This window comes from Abramis brama (genome assembly GCF_963993115.1).
Source record: "Abramis brama genome assembly, chromosome: 17".
Taxonomy (NCBI): domain Eukaryota; kingdom Metazoa; phylum Chordata; class Actinopteri; order Cypriniformes; family Leuciscidae; genus Abramis; species Abramis brama.
In genome coordinates this window covers 5,067,520-5,084,904 of record NC_139979.1, presented here as the reverse complement: position 1 = coordinate 5,084,904, position 17,385 = coordinate 5,067,520, and the positions used below count along the sequence as shown (strand labels likewise).

General features: G+C 36.5%; 1 protein-coding gene across 1 annotated transcript in view; it reads left to right on the top strand.

Annotated features, from left to right (window-relative positions):
• thsd7ab (thrombospondin, type I, domain containing 7Ab) overlaps window positions 1-17,385 on the top strand; it is a 121,653-nt gene that overhangs the window by 59,536 nt on the left and 44,732 nt on the right. Inside the window, exons 7-9 of the mRNA XM_084088999.1 lie at window positions 227-430; window positions 7,660-7,854; window positions 14,245-14,476. Of these exons, the coding sequence (XP_083945125.1) occupies window positions 227-430; window positions 7,660-7,854; window positions 14,245-14,476 (631 nt within the window). The remainder of the gene's footprint in view (window positions 1-226; window positions 431-7,659; window positions 7,855-14,244; window positions 14,477-17,385) is intronic.

The window sequence follows — 17,385 nt, the reverse complement described above, 5'->3', positions numbered from 1 at the left end:
TTGAAATGTGAATTGGATATGTTCTTGAGAGTTTTGTGAGAACCACCCTAAAAAGATCACACATCCACCAAAAATCACCTTAGGATGAGTTGGTTCAAGTAAATTTGGGAAAATATCTAATATTAGTTTGATATTTTGTGCTAATTCAATGACATTTTAAAGTGTGGCTAAATGCCACTAGGGATGGAGGAGATTAATAGACCATTTACATAACGTTTATTTGCAGGTTTCAAGTTCAGACGACGCACAATCACTAATGACCCCACGGGTGGTGAGGGGAGCTGTCCTCACCTGGTGGAGGCCATCCCGTGCGATGATCCCAGCTGTTTTACCTGGCAGGTGATCAAGCTAGAGGAGTGTATCCCTGAAGAAGAGATGGACTGCGGAGAGGGAACTCAGATTCCACAGGTCCGCTGCATCAACAGCGAAGGTATTAAACACATATGAATTACAATTATTAACACATGATATCTGTGTAAATCTGTGTTGGATATCTGAATCTGTGTTGATTCAGACGGGATTGGGATCTCTGTAGTGGTGTTCGATTCTTGAACAAATCATTCTTTTAAGCCGGTAACCAGTCGAGGTGGTTCACGCAATTGAACTGAATCGAACTTTAGTTCCGGGGTGATGACGCAAGACACACACGGTCATTGTGCAGCACAGAATGAGCCAATAAGCATGTCCAGATGGGTTATTGAACCAAAGAACCGGTTCGAAATGAACGAATCAAATACAGGCAGAGTCGAAAGTCAGCTTTTCGGTCATGTCTGACTCAGAAAGAACCTAATGAGCCGGTTCTTTGCTGAGGTAATCCTATTAATTCCTCTTTTTTTGGTTCAATAACCCGTTTAGACATGCTTTTGCTGGCTCGTTTGGTGCTGCGCAATGAGCATGAGTGCTACATCTTCTGTCATCAACCTGGAACTAAAGTTCGGTTCAGTTTGATTCTGTGAACCAGCTCGGCTTTTAAGAACGATTAGTGCATGCATCATGAAACATGTTCAGTTCAGACTCAGTACAGTCACGTATTAATCACATTTCTCTATGAAACTGTGAAACCTACAGTATAACTAGATGCATATGAATAGAGCTTGAAGGGGTAGTGAAACATTTAAAAAAAAAAACATGAAAATTTGGCATCAGGCCATCCAAGATGTAGGTGTATTTTTATCTTCAGAAGAACTGAACATTATTTACAACATTATTACCTGTAATCCACAGCAACAGTAAACGTTCCTGACCACGTTTATGGCAGTCTCGAGCGCGAGCATACTGTCAAATAATTGACTTGCCATTGACTTGCATTATCGTCAAGTACTACGGTTTCAGCTAAAAATCTTTTTCACATTTCTACTGAAGAAAAAATCATCTAGGATTGCCTAAATTAACAGCAAATTTAATTTATCTCTTCTAGAAAACTGCAACAGGAGCACACTCTTATTGCAAAAAAGCTAAAATAATCTCTTGCATGAAGCTTGCCAGGTGATTATACCGCCAGTAGATTCCCACTTGTGTTCAGACGGCTTCTGTGTCGGAAATCAAAAGTAGGATTGATTTTGAATCCGGTAATTAGCCTCTGGGAATTCAAGCTATATCCTGAAGATGGGCATATTTATTTAGTCTCTCAGCTGGCATGTCCGGAACATTTCCCTTCTCAGCTGGAGCTATTTACAGGGTTAAAGCTGCAGAGAGCGGAGGAGTGTGAACATGATGCTAATGGTGATCGTGTCCTCCTCCAGCTCAGCTGCTCAATAAAGACAATCTCAGATAGCTGGAAGAGGCACTTGTATATTTGACCGGCTAAAGACTTGCACTCACTCATAAATTGTCATTCTCTTCAACAACAGCATGTTGAGGAGGTCCTCTTATCAGTGTTTCCTGCAACAATATTTAGAAAGGTTTGGAGTAGGTAAGATTTTCAGCATCAAATCAAATCAAATCAAATCAAGTATATTTGTATAGCGCTTTTCACAATACAGATTGTATCAAAGCAGCTTCACAGTATTAAAATAAAATAATACAACAAAGTTTGTTTCTAGTGGAATTTATTGATTGATAGAATAAAATTAAATATCCCCAAAATATCCCCAACTGAGCAAGCCAAAGGCAACAGTGGCAAGGAACCGAAAAAAACTCCATCAAGCGGCCTAATGGTGTCCTAAAACTCCATCAGGTGACCTAATGGAGAAAAAAAAAAACCTTGGGAGAACCCAGGCTCAGTCGGGGGCCAGTTCTCCTCTGGCATTTATGAACTAGAGGCCGGATTGTAGTTTGAAACTGTGAGATTAACAATATTATATGAATGCCTGGCTGAAAAGATGCGTCTTTAATCTAGTTTTAAACTGGGAGAGTGAGTCCGAGCAACGAACAGTATCAGGAAGGCTATTCCAGAGTTTTGGAGCCAAATGTGAAAATGCTCTCCCTCCTTTGGTGGATCTGGATATCCTAGGTATGACCAAAAGCCTTGAATTTATTGATCTTAAAGAGCGCGATGGATTATAGGGTGATAGAAGATCCGTTAAATAGACTGGAGCTAAGCCGTTTAGGGCTTTATAAGTCAGTAGCAATACCCTGTAATTAATACGGAACTTTATAGGTAACCAATGTAGTGATGATAAAATCGGTGTTATATGATCATATTTTCTTGATCTAGTAAGAACTCTAGCGGCTGCATTTTGGACTAACTGTAGCTTGTTTATTGAGGATGCAGGACAACCGGCTAATAAAGCATTACAGTAATCTAGTCTCGAGGTCATGAATGCATGAACTAACTTTTCTGCATCAGAAACTGATAGCATGTTACGTAGCTTAGCAATGTTTCTAAGGTGGAAAAAGGCTGTTTTTGTAACATACGAAATATGATTTTCAAAAGACAGGTTACAATCGAGTATAACACCCAGGTCTTTTACTGTAGAGGATAAAGTAACAGGACATCCTACGATGTCAAAGTTGTATTGTGAGAGGTTCTGTGGGCGGTTTTTTGAACCGATAAGTATTACCTCTGTCTTGTCTGGATTTAATAATAGAAAATTACGCGTCATCCAATCTTTTATATCTTTAACACACTCTGTCAATTTGGATAATTTAGCGTTTTCATCCGGCCGTGATGAAATATATATTTGAGTGTCATCAGCATAACAATGGAAACTAATTCCATGTTTCCTTATAATATTTCCAAGTGGCAGCATATATATTGAGAATAATAGAGGGCCTAACACAGATCCCTGCGGCACTCCATAGTTTACTGGAGTTATGATCGATTTTTCTCCATTTAAATAGACAAAATGGTAGCGGTCTGATAAGTATGATCTAAACCAGCTTAATGCTTGTCCTTGAACACCAGTATAATTTTGTAGTCGATCTAAGAGTATTGTGTGATCTATAGTATCGAACGCAGCACTTAGATCAAGTAAAACTAGTATTGAGATGCAGCTTTGGTCAGAAGCTAAGAGTAAATCATTTGTGATTTTAACGAGCGCAGTTTCAGTGCTATGATGCGGCCTGAATCCTGACTGAAACTTTTCATAGATATCATTTTCTTGCAAGAAAGAGCCCAGTTGAGTGGACACAACTTTTTCTAGTATTTTAGACATAAAAGGTAGATTTGAAATGGGTCTATAATTTGCTAGATTATGCGGGTCTAATTGTGGTTTCTTAATGAGAGGTTTTATCACTGCCAGTTTAAATGTTCTTGGAACATGACCTAAAGATAAAGACGAGTTAATAATATTGAGGAGAGGCTCTTCCACTACAGGTAACACTTCCTTCAGTAGTTTAGTTGGTATAGGATCTAATAAACATGTTGTTGTTTTAGATGAAGTGATAAGTTTATTTAACTCTTTTTGTTCTATAGTTGTAAAGCATTGCTCCAATCTTCACATGATCCTTCAGAAATCATTCTAATATGCTGATTTGCTGCTCAAGTAATGTTTCGTATTGTTTTCAATGTTGAAAACAGTTGAGCTGCTTTATATTTTTGTGGATACATTTGTATCTGATAAATCTGAAATAGACATTTGTATAACATTAGAAATGTCTTTACTTGATTTTTAAATGTATGCATCCTTGCTCAAGGAAAGTATTGATTTCTTTCCAGAACAAGACAGAGATGTCGTACTGACCTTAACTTTTGAACGATAGTTTATATAGAGAAACTGACCACTAAAAATCAGCTTGGTATAATTAGAAAAGCCACTTTTGGAGCCTTATTTGCATTGAGAAAAGATCTAGCACTTGGTTTGGTAATTTATCTGATGTAATGAAATCCACAGTGTGCTGTCTGATTTGATTGGTGTGCTTCTTTTTAATGGATTGGTTGAACTGATTGGCGAAACAGTTTGAATCAATCTCAGGAGTCTGAATTGGTGAATTATGTGTACTTTTTAAAAAATAAATAAAAAAATGCTACTTTGTAAGATTAGTGAAATTTTAAATCAGTCATATCACTTACTAGTTGTCCACCTGACAGCAGGAAGTTAAAGGTGAAGTGTGTAATTTCTTCATCACAATAGAGACCCCAGATGAAATAAAGACTTTTTATTCCCTTCCTGGGAACTCCTGTTGTCTGCCATTGCTCGGGTAAACGGATGGATTCACTCCATTGGTTGTGCTAGTGTTGCTGTGCCAGAATGCTAAATCAAACAGAGCAATGTTTTGATTGGCACAGAGTCACAGTGTTCTGACAGGCTTCTGACAAGTCTGACAAGCTGTCACCCCTGTATCTTTAGTCTAAAACAACTTGTTAGTTTTGCTAAATACTCCATGTTCTCATAATGTTGAAAGCGTTATTGCTGTTGATTTTAACTACAGTGCAAATTACCTGGGAAAACGGTCATGAGTGATGTTTGATGGTCAGTTTTCATGTCTAAAATTGTCTTAACAAATCATTTTAGCAGGTTTTGTGGTCCAGAACTGTCCGACCGATATGTAAAATGATCAGTTACAGCTTGGTTTTGCTTTTATGTACCATTTTGAGCAGATTTATCTGAAATAGATGGATATCAAAAAAATAGACATAACTCAACATATTCAGTCTCTTTCAAATACTCATTTGAAAGTTTCCAACCTGGCAAAATTTGGCTAATCCATTAATTCTTCCTCTAAAGTGCTCATAGCAACCGGGTGGTTTGCAAATCCTTTGTTTCTTTGCTAAAAAATATCTGAGGACCATAATGGATGTTTGAAGTTAAAGGGATATTTCACCGCTGGAAAGATGAATGTGTATTTAAATTGGGTCATTTATGTAGTTGGTGCCTTCTAGACTGAGAAAAGCCAGAAAATGTATTTTTGGCTCATGTGGATGAAAGACAACAACTCCCAGAATGCACTTGCTTCACAGTCATACGAGGCCACTCCCAAGCCACGCCTACCGGTTACAGAGGGCAGTATCGGAAGAAATTATACAACTAGGCTACTAGTTGACTCAAAACTGAAAAGACGGCATTTTATCGTGAGATCCCCCTATGGGCGGGTTGAAAACGTGCGGAACGAGATCCTCCTACTGGCTGTAGTCTCTTGTCTCTGGACAAAAAAGCCTCCAACGCAAAACAACGTTTTTTTGCGTCATCTGAGGTTTTTTCCAGACACACAATACAGAAATCTCTCATCTCAGGGGGACATGAGGGAGGGAAGCAAGGTCATTTAATAACAGTGGACGCTTCCAGTTATTGCTGATGGAATGTCATGGAAAGTTTTGCAATTCTACCACATTAAAGGGGTAGTTCCCCAAAAAATGAAAATTCTGTCATAATTTTCTCACCCTCATGTTGTTGTGTGAGTTTCTTTCTTCTGTTGAACACAAACGAAGATATTTTGAAGAATGTTGGTAACCAGACAGTTGACGGTAGCCGTTGATTTCCACAGTATTTCCATAGTATGACGGCTACCGTCAACTGTTTGGTTACCAACATTCTTCAAAATATCTTTGTTTGTGTTCAACAGAAGAAAAAAACTCATACAGGTTTGGAAAAGCATGAGGGTGAGTCCGGGATGACAACATTTTTTGGGTGAATCATCCCTTTAAGGCTCAGTATGTTTATTGAGCAAATGCTGGAGAGTTTGAAAAAGATAAACCATCACTGACTCTATAAGGAAACATCTGTTGTTTTCAAGAAATCCGACTGTCACGTGACCACTGTCATTCAGAATCTGCTGTGTGGCCATGTGATATGACGTCTATGAAATAATAATAGCGTGCAATAATGTTCTCTAGCATCTGCCGCGTGAGCAATCAAAAGCCCCCGTCTCGCCATAACCTGCCTCGCTGTAGCCGCACGCTGTGGCAGATTGATTCCATCATGCACTGATTAAAATTGATCTGCTAGTTGTTGTTTTTTTTAACAGGCAGACTTGGCATCTGCTTCACTCTGACAGCCGGAGAGTGACACGCACAATATTGCTTCATGGCCACGGTTCTGACACAGATCGATGTAAATATTGTATCGCTGTCTGCTACAAGCGAAACTTGGACTGTCCCTGCTTTTGATAGAAATATTTATTGGGTGTTTGTGGTTCAGTGCTCAAGCAGAGAGAGTTTTTTTTTTTCTCCCCAGCATGTCACTGTGCTAAAGCCAAAACCAAGCTGATACTCATCATATTTGGCTCAGAGTAAAAGATATGATAAAAACCCTTGAGAGAGCCTGTGCGTGGTAATGAATGCTGCCAAACAAGAACACGCTGACAATTGCACATGTTTTGTTTTTGCCTGTCCCTCAGAACCATCTGTATGATTGCTTTCTACTGTTTTTAGGATGGCACGGTTTCAAAATAGGACAACAGATTGTTTTGAAATGCATTAAAAGCTTGCCTGGGTGAATCATGTTTTGCATAAAGAAAATGTTGCCTAATTTTAGGTCCATTAGCATATTTTGCCTTGTGACATTTATTTTCATGACAGTTAAGTACATTTAACGTCCACATTTTCATTACCATAATGCATCTGGATGTGTTTTTTGTTGCTCCCTTTATTCTCAATGGCGTTTTTTATTATTTTCTTTTTTTCTAGTGTATTATGTGACAATATTATTATATACTGTATTATATGAAGTAATATTTTTATTTTAATATTGAATATATTTGTATTAATCTAATTAAGGTTTACATTTTTTAATTAATATTTGGTATTTTAATAAGCTTGAATTAAAGGCAATACAACAAATACTACTTTGATGTATGAATAAATAATTTTATTTATTCTTTTTATTTTTTATTATTACAGTTATCAGATTTAATTGCATTACAGTATTACGAATCATGGGGGGAAATGTACCTAATTGTTATGCACGTAATGTCACTATGTCAAGAAATGTAAAAAGCCTTAAAAATAGGCTTGATGAAAATATTTTCATCAGCTCAAATTTAACATTTTGGCCTCAGTTTTAATCAGAATCGAGTCAGCTTTGCAGCATACACAGTAAAAAACAATCAAGCTAATGTTCATGAAGCCAATTTAATATCATAATAATATTTCTGGATAATGATTTTGCAATGCAAGATTGCAGCCATGCTAAAAGCTACAATACAGTAACAGCTATTATATTTAAAACATTTTTTACCCGTTAATGTGCAAAGGTCAACTTTAGCTTACATGTAAGGCACTAGAAGAATTGTGCTTAATGAATTTGAAACATGTTGTTGACACCATGTGTTGTGCTTCAGGTTCAGAGGTGGAGAAGGAGATGTGTGCGGATGCGGTCTACCCTGCACCTGTGCCCTGTATGGTTCCCTGCCCTAAAGACTGTGCTCTCAGTCTCTGGACTGAATGGTCCACCTGCTCCCAGACCTGCTCCAGCAAAACCGCCGAGGGCAAGCAGATGAGAACCAGAGCCATACTGGCTTACAACGCAGGAGAAGGTACAGAAGATATTACATGGGTACTTGCATGGTTTCATTTCAGCAGTGCTAAACTCACACAATACTCTAGGAATACAAATCCAAATATTAAGTAAAAAGTAGTATTGTTATTTATATTTTACGCATTGTATACATATACAGTATATATATATATATATATGTATATTTATCAACTTATTAATTGATTATCAATAAGTATTTTTTCTGCTTTGTCCACCAGATTGGATTAATTGCCTATTATTTATTGCCTTCACCCCAAGGGATATATGCAATAATGCCTTAAATTTGGCCAAAAGTTATCTTGGAAGCCAGCATGATCCCTCTGATGCTTCAAAATACTGCCTAAATAGACAGTGCGCTACCTTTAGGAACAGAGCATTTGTTTGTGTTTTAATTATACTTAAAGAGAAACTTAATATTAAGGCTTAATATACAGTGGCTCCAAAAAGTTTTTGAACACTTAAGCCTAGCTAAAAAAAAATATAAAAAAAATTGTCATTTACATCAGAGCAAACAGCATGTATTGTAAAGAAACTTTACAAGCAAAATATATACTAAATACTTTTCCACTGTAACAAGCTGACATGCAAAAAACGTGTGCTTTTCTATGGTCTGTAGTGCATAAGATTAGCCTAAAAAAGCTGACAGGAAACTGTCAAGGAAAGACTCACACAAGGGCAGAATTTCTCAACCTAAAACCGTCTGAGATTGTGATGGATGGCTCCTCGCTCTCACAGCAATGTGACATCACCGAGAGTCAGTGTTCCAAAACTCTTAAATCCACTTTATCTGTTCCAGACAGGTTTAGTGTCAGTTTACATGAGTAAGCTACTGAGGTAGATAGTGTTCAAGTTCAAGTCAAATACAGTTCACAACCCATTTTACTTCTGTAGTCTGATGCATTTCAGAATAAAATTCAACAAATCTGATTATTATCCACCAGGAATGAAGCTGGTGTTATATGCCAGAATAGAGGAGAAGGGTTACAAAAATAACAGTCTGAATATTTGATTTAATGTTTTTAACCCTGTAAAATCTGACATGAAATAGTCAGAATAGTCCTTTTTTTTTAATGGAACAGTTTATTGAACCTTAGTGTAGACAACAACAAAAAAATTGTTTTTGTTGAGTTTCATATTTGATGCATCAGGTTTTTATGCCTCATTTAGTATGATATAGTGGGAATATGGAGCTCATACACCTCAAAAAACACCTCAGTTTTATTCAATGAGTAAAAAAAATATGCAGTTTGGTCCAGTTGCTGATATTTATATGGAAAAACTCAATACTGTATTTCGATAGCTTGTAAATCAATGAGATTTGCCGTATAACAGACTACTTCAATAAAATGCATATACATATCAAGTCGTCACTCTATATCTGCCTACGATATGTCTTAATAAGATACAAAATGCTTCGTTTTATGATCGATTTATAATACAATGGAATGAAATGATTGAGAGATGAACAAATAAACATTTCTCAAAAGCCTGATGGGTCATATTTGATGCTAACATTTTAGCATGATTTTAGTAAAATTTTCATCATGTTGGTCATTTAGAGGCCTTATAAAAATGAGTATTGAATATGATGCAGCAGACTTTATAGGGATAAAAGTTATGTGTTTCCTCTTTTTTCCTATCATTTGTAATTTCTGTATCATATACCTCTCAGAGAAGTCTATATCCAATTATCGCTGTGCTTTCTCTACAGTGACGTCAATGGTAGTGGCATGGATTACAGTCATGGAGGGTAACGCGTCAAAACACCTCGTGTTTTTAGGGCCTGTAGAGTAGTTTCCTGTAGAAGTCATCTTAGATTTGTTTGCATGGTTTGAAGTAACCGTTAAGTCTAACTGCTGATTGTTTTACCATTACTCATATATGTCTAATGTTAAAACATTTACTTTGTACTAGTCGAGTAGTTCCTGAAATATTTACTCCCTCATTGCTGATTCTCATGTCTAAAGATAAATACGAAGACGTTCATAACTTTTGCTTTATCTCAAGGTCTTACGAGGGTTCCAAAGTTTCCCGAACTTTATGGTACATTTGAGTCTTTTTATCTAAAGTGTGCAGTGTGTAGATTTAGATGTGTTTTCGGAGATTGTGTTGTAGAGCTAGAATGTGTTAATGGAGTTTTATATTCATAGTTTAATGTTACATCCACAAAGAATATAAATGAAGAGAGTGAGATCTTTCACTTGAATTAATTTGCTTTGAGCACCATTTTCCTCTAAAGTAACTGCCTTCAGTTGAGCGATGGCCTTTGGGAGACAGTTAGGTTTATCTGTAGATGAGTGTATGGACCATGCTTTCTGTTCAAGACATCTGCTTGACATCTGACGTGAGATGCCAAATGCAGCCGTTCATGCAGCTAGACCTTATACATAATGCATGTCCTTGAGAGCCCATTTGTGAAGTCAGCATAATGATGAAAGTCATACTGTAAACAGGGAGGAAAAAAGAGAGTCCTCTGGGTCTCTTATGAAACTGCTGTAGCACATTACAAAAGGCCAAAAACATGCTTTACAGAAGTACATGAACGCAGACACTTATGCAGACTCAAGCACATTGTTGAGTTCTGATATTTAGAGTATTCAGAATGCAGTTCCCAGCGCAGTGTACGCATCGCATTCTCAGTGTTGCCACACGGGGCGCTATTGCGGACACTAGTATAAATGCTTTCTTCCATGGCCAGTTTTTCAGGTCAAAAACTGTCATGATGGAGCAACAGTTTGATCTTAAAGGGATAGTTCACCCAAATATGAAAATTCTGTCATTAATTACTCACCCTCATGTCATTCCAAACACATAATACTTTCGTTCATCTTCAGAACACAAATGAAGATCTTTTTGATGAAATCTGAATTTCTGTCCCTCCATTGACAGCTACGCAACTACCACTTTAAAGCTTCAAAAAGTTCATAAAGAGATCGTAAAAACTAATCCATATGTATTGAACGGTTTAGTTCAAATTTTCTGAAGAGACACGATCGCTTTATATGATGAACGGATTGAATTTAGGCTCAAAGACATTAAAAAGCAATCAGTACTTTACTCTTAAAGGGATAGTTCGCTCAAAAATGAAAATTCATTATGTATTCACCCTCAAGTTGTTCCAAACCTGTATGAGTTTCTTACTTCTGCTGAACATTAAAAATAGATAGATTTTGAAGAATATGGGTAACCAAACATTTAACAGACCCCATTGACTTCCATAGTATGGAAAAAAGATATAGTATGAAGTCATTGGGGCCAATCAGCTGTTTGGTTACACATTCTTGAGTAAATGATGACAGAATTGTTATTTTGGGGTGAACTATCCCTTTAATATATATATTTTTTATATATATATCAACTAATTGTTACTAATTGTTAATACCACATCTACACACTCAAATTAATGCATCAAATGTTTATGCATTTTTTACATTTATTCAAAATTGTATAATTTGTTACCTTCTTTTCAGAATATTAGTCAACAAATCCTAACTACTGTAGTGTTTTATTTCTGTTCAGTGTTTGATTTGAGGTTAGCGCTAAAGTAGCACAAAAATGCTTATTACAGCTGTATGTATTTTGCGTTGCGTTGCGTATGTTTCTGGCTTAAAACCTGATCATGAGGTGTCATTTCAGGAAATCAATTCATTACAAACACCCACAGAAATAAACCAGTGAATGTGCTTTCTTTGATTGCAGAACATCTTCTGAAAAGCTCAACATCAAGAATCTGTGGAGGCGTTCGCAACGCAGCATAGTCAAGCTTCATGGAGACACAAACGTCTTCCTGTGGGAAGACCACAAATATTAATTTGGCTTTTCACTCTTCTTATCCCTGGGATTTTTGTTCAGTGTTTTTCACACTGTTCATACTTTACCCTGGGATATAATTAATGGTAGTAGTCAACAAGATTTCACGCTGTACATTTGTAAACCCTGGCTTGTACTCTTATTTGCATAGTTTTGAGTTTAATATTATTGATTTAGGAGTTTACTTCAGACGCTCAACAGTTTTACTTTCTGCAGCTATACAGAGTGCATGAATAATTTATGAGCTAAGCACTGAGGCAGTTTATGATTGGTTTATGATTCCACACTGTGTATGGGTGATTCTTCAGTCCATTCAAATTATTATTATAATTTTTTTTTGCAGAAAAATCCTTTTTTTAAATAATTTTTTAATAATAATTTGCCAAAATCTTTTATCTTTGTCTTTATTTTTTATACTTTTTCCTAAATGCTTTTAAAAGCCATGTGCAATCCATGTGCTTTCCATTCATTTTATTAATTCACATTTAAAAATATGTTTTTTCAAAGAAGTTTATATTTGGTTATGATGAAAATGAGAAGCGACAATGGAGCTTTTTCGTGACGTGAAAAATCACGAAATCTGTCAGCAGCTTTTTTTTAGGTGTCATTTCAAAACCATTTAGAGAAGTATAGTTAGAAACACTTTTTTAACTTTAACTGTTTTCCTGTGTTTGAAAGTTCAAAGCATCCCTACTATAACTTTTCTTCCAAAACATGAGGAATGTCATCATGTCATATATGATGCCACATTATTCTTGAAAGCTCATCAAAGCCACGATCAGATCTTTATTCCAGGTCATGTGATAAAGGCTTTAACGCAGATGAAACATCATTTGAAGAATTATGATTTTTCAAGGTGTCAAAAGTGCCTTGAACTGAAGAATCGCTCATATACATTTTGCCATCACAATTCAGGCTTCATTGCTCACTGTAAAGATAAACACAGGGGCAGATTTACTAAACAGGGCGAATAAGCGTGAGAGCGAAATCCCATAAAACTGCTGATGGGAGTGAAAGTTATGCAGATGATTTACTGACAATGCTCACATTAAAGAACACAGACGCTGCCGGATCATTTCAATAATGAGTTTTTTAACGCCAAAAGAGGGGTTGCGCTAGGTCAAGCTGTTAGTAAATCTGGCTCATAGTGTGGAAAGCCCTATTATTATTGCCCAATAGAAACATAATAATCACCTATGTAATGGATCTGACAGTCAAAGCCAATAACTTTATCACCGTGCGTGTTATAAAGTTAAAGCAAGCAGACGTATGCGCTCACTTCCTCTCGTAACGCTCTTCTTTGATTCACAGGCCCACTGGGCTGCTCTGTCATCTGCAAACCTGTAAATGTCAGCAATTACTTAGACACACCGCGTCTCTCTCCGCCGGCTGCATCGACTTTATGCCACTTGTGAGGAATTAGGAGGTGGCAATTATGTGGAGTGTTTCATCTAAATCAATTTAGAACAAGTTAAAGCGACTGGAGACGTCGCCGATATGTTGAGATTTGAGAAAATGAACACTTGACCTGTCTCACTCCAAAGGACGCAAGCTAGAAAAACTAGAAAGCTAGAAAGCAAGAAATAAGGTCTTTGTATGCATTTGATGTACTGAAATAACCTACAGTATGCAACGTTTTTAACATGTACACTACTGTTTCCAGTTTTGAGTCAGAAAAGCATGTTGAATTGCACTAATATATATCATGCAGTGCTTGCATTTTAATACATTGCATTTTGGGTGGGCTGAAATTCAACATGATTGTATATTTAAGCTGTGAAAATTTGAACTGAAAACATTTCACTCTTTTAAACATTGAATAGTTTGGAAATTAAATCCGGAAGGTGAATATGGTTTATTTTAATGAAATTGTGTGTTAAATTATTCATTTGAAATACTCACAGGTTAACAATCATGTTGAATTTCACCCCCCCAAAATGCAAATGCAATGCATTTTATTTTTCAATTAGTGCAATTTTACATGCTTTTTTGTTTCAAAGTCATATGTCATTCATTTACTTCCATAGGGTCAGTAAGATTTTTCTAAATATATTAATACTTTAATTCATCAAAGATTTTACAATTATAATGTTATAAAAGATTTCTATTTTAAATAAATGCTTTGTCTTTTCATTAATCCTGAAAAAAAAAACTATCATGGTTTGCGCAAAAATATGAAGCAGCACATCTGTTTTCAACATTGATGATAATATTCAGAAATGTTTCTTGAGCAGCAAATCAGCATATTAGAATGATTTCTGAAGGATCATGTGACACTGAAGACTGGAGTAATGATGCTGAAAATTCAGCTTTGATCACAGGAATAAATGACAGTTTAAAATATATTTAAAATTGAAATAATATTCCACAATATTACTGTTTTAAATAAATGCAATGATGAGCAGGATAATGTATTTCTGGTTGTGATTCATTCTCAATGGACTTCACTTTCATTTGACTGTAGCTGTAGTCTTCTCCTGAGTTGACATTCGACGCTTCTAGTGTGGAGATCCTCAAGCTGCTGTGGCGTGATGCCGGACACGTGTCAGACCTAATGCATGTCTTCACTCTCTTGCAGGAGGTTCCGGCTGTCCGAACACCAGCGCCCTACAGGAGGTGCGGAACTGTAATGAGCATCCCTGCATCGTGTATCACTGGCAGACGGGCCCCTGGGGACAGTGTGTGGAGGACACCACCACATCCACTCTCAATACCTCCTCCAGCGCAGACAAATCCACCTGCACCATGGGCGTGCAAACACGCAAGATCATCTGCGTAAAAGTCAACGTCGGACAGGTGCCACCCAAAAAGTAAGCTTTTAAAAGGGTCATATTGCTTCCCTTCTCAGAAGAATGTTGTATGTAAATAGCATTTCATACGATTGGCTCACCTGTTTGCATGTGAAATGAGTGACACATTCTGACAGTGCTTACAGGTTGGGGATTTGCTGTTGGGTGCAGTATAGTTGGCAGTGCAACATCCTTCAACAACTTCCTTTTCCGCAGTGTTTGTTATAATTGACAGGCTAAGTTTCAGAACGCTGAATGGCTGTCTCTTATTCTCATCAAGCCTGCATTTATTTGATCAAAAATACAGAAAAAAATTGTAATATTGTGAAATATTATTACAGTTTAAAATAATGGTTTTCTATTTTAATATGCTTTAAAATATAATTTATTTCGATGATGCAAAGCTGAATTTTCATCAGCCATTACTCTATTATTCTAATGTGCTAATCTATTGTACTTCATTTTCTTAATGTAATATAAAATATTTATTTATATATTTTTTTTGCATTGTGTCATTGTTTTTATGATACATTTCCTTTCAAATTCCCATTAATCTAATGTATTTAGACATTTGACTTTTTTTCTCAATTGTGATTCTCATAGCTCGAATATATATAATATAAATAATATATAATATAATATAATATAATATAATATAATATATATATATATATATATATATATATATATATATATATATATATATATATATATATATATATTATTTTGGATTCTTTTTTTAAATATTTACCATTAAATCAGTTTAAAGGCAGTGCAATGATATTCATTACCATAAAACCGTACTGCATCATTTTATATATATATATATATATATATATATATATATATATATATAATTTATTTTATTTTAATGCATTAATTTTTGGGTAATGAGGATATGGGTGTTAATTCTTGGTCCTAAAATTATACTAAAATAGTCTTCATTGTCTTTATGCAAAATATAGTTTATTTTGTTGTACTTTTGATATTGGGTTACATTTGGCCCGGACAGAGTTCATGACATAACTGTCAATGCAATCTTAATTTTGGCCATTTTTAGGTTGCATTATTATCATCTGTTATTATGATGTAGCCTAAGCACATATGGAGTGGATCTTACCTCGAGTTAGTGGTGATGCAGAATTGTTCAGAAGACAAGATGGGTTGCTTATGTTTGAGTGGCATATTGTGATTGCTCTACAGAAGACTGCATGCTCACAAACCCTATCATTCCATTTCAGGCAAACGAGGCTGCGGAAAGCTGAATAAACATGGAGTCACAAACAGGCTAATTAGCACAGTCATTTTCAGACTGCCTAATTTCCTATTGATGATAATAGCAGTAATTAAGAGGGCTTGATTCTTTAATCCAATTTAATCACCACTAGATGAGGGGCCTCTTGAGACTTAGCACAAACAAACCCCCTAAAAATACATCATTGATCCACTTAGACAATGTCCTTCTGACATTCCTTTGTGGAAACAATAGCACTGGGTTTTTGGCAAAGACAAATTGTGGCTTAGCCATAATATAGAATTTCCCACTTGCTTTTAACCACTTAGAGTAGACCAGTCTGCAGTCTGTGTTTTAGTCTAGATTGCATGGGTTGAAAATTGCAATGTGAATTTTAGGATTGCAACAAAAAAAAACACAATTCAAACATTCCAGTCATTTATCGATGTTCTGAATGTGGTAGAAATTGCAATATATTGGCCGATGTATCTACAATCAATTTTTTATATCATTTTTGAGAGAATGATAAAAATAAAAATAAAAAATTCTCACCAGTAAAAGCCATGTCCCAAGCACACAATTATAATGTTGTCATAATTTTATGTAGCCTATATGACTTGCACTGCACATGTTGCACTTAACTGTATTTTCCTTTATTGAAGTGATTCCAATTATATTTCAAGCAATTCAAAACCATCATGATGAACAGTGCACATCTAAAGTGGCTCAGCTAAAGGAAGTAATCCATTATTTATCAGCTTTAATATATCGGCCCTATTTTCTTAATGAAAATAATAACATTAAACATTGAAGATGCACTTTATTGACAAAAGTATTGGGACACCCCTCCAAATCATTGAATTCAGGTGTTCAAATCACTTCCATAGCCACAGTTGTATAAAATCAAGCACCTAGGCATGTAGACTTCTGCAAACATTTGTGAAAGAATGGGTCGCTCTCAGGAGCTCAGTGAATTCAAGCGTGGTACCGTGATAGGTTGCCACCTGTGCAATAAGTCCATTCGTGAAATTACTACTAAATATTCCACGGTCAACTGTTAGTGGTATTATAAGAAAGTGGAAGCAATTGGGAACAACAGCAACTCAGCCACGAAGTGGTAGGCCACGTAAATTCACAGAGCGGGGTCAGCGCATACGGAGGCGCACAGTGTGCAGAAGTCGCCAACTTTCTGCAGAGTCAGTAGCTGCAGACCTCCAAACTTCGTGTGGCCTTCAGATTAGCTCAAGAACAGAGCATAGAGGGCTTTATTGATTAGGTTTCCATGGCCGAGCAGCTGCATCCAAGCCTTACATCACCAAGTGCAATGCAAAGCATCAGATGCAGTGGTGTAAAGCACGCCGCCACTAGACTCTAGAGCAATGGAGACGTGTTCTCTGGAGTGACGAATCATACTTCTCTGTCTGGCAATCTGATGGACGAGTCTGGGTTTGGCGGTTGCCAGGAGAACGGTAATTGCCTGACTGCATTGTGCCAAGTGTAAAGTTTGGTGGAGGGGGGATTATGGTGTGGGGTTGTTTTTCAGGGCTTGGGCTTGGCCCCTTAGTTCCAGTGAAAGGAACTCTTAATGCTTCAGCATACCAAGACATTTTGGACAGTTTCATGCTCCCAACTTTGTGGGAACAGTTTGGGGATGGCCTCTTCCTGTTCTAACATGACTGCGCACCAGTGCACAAAG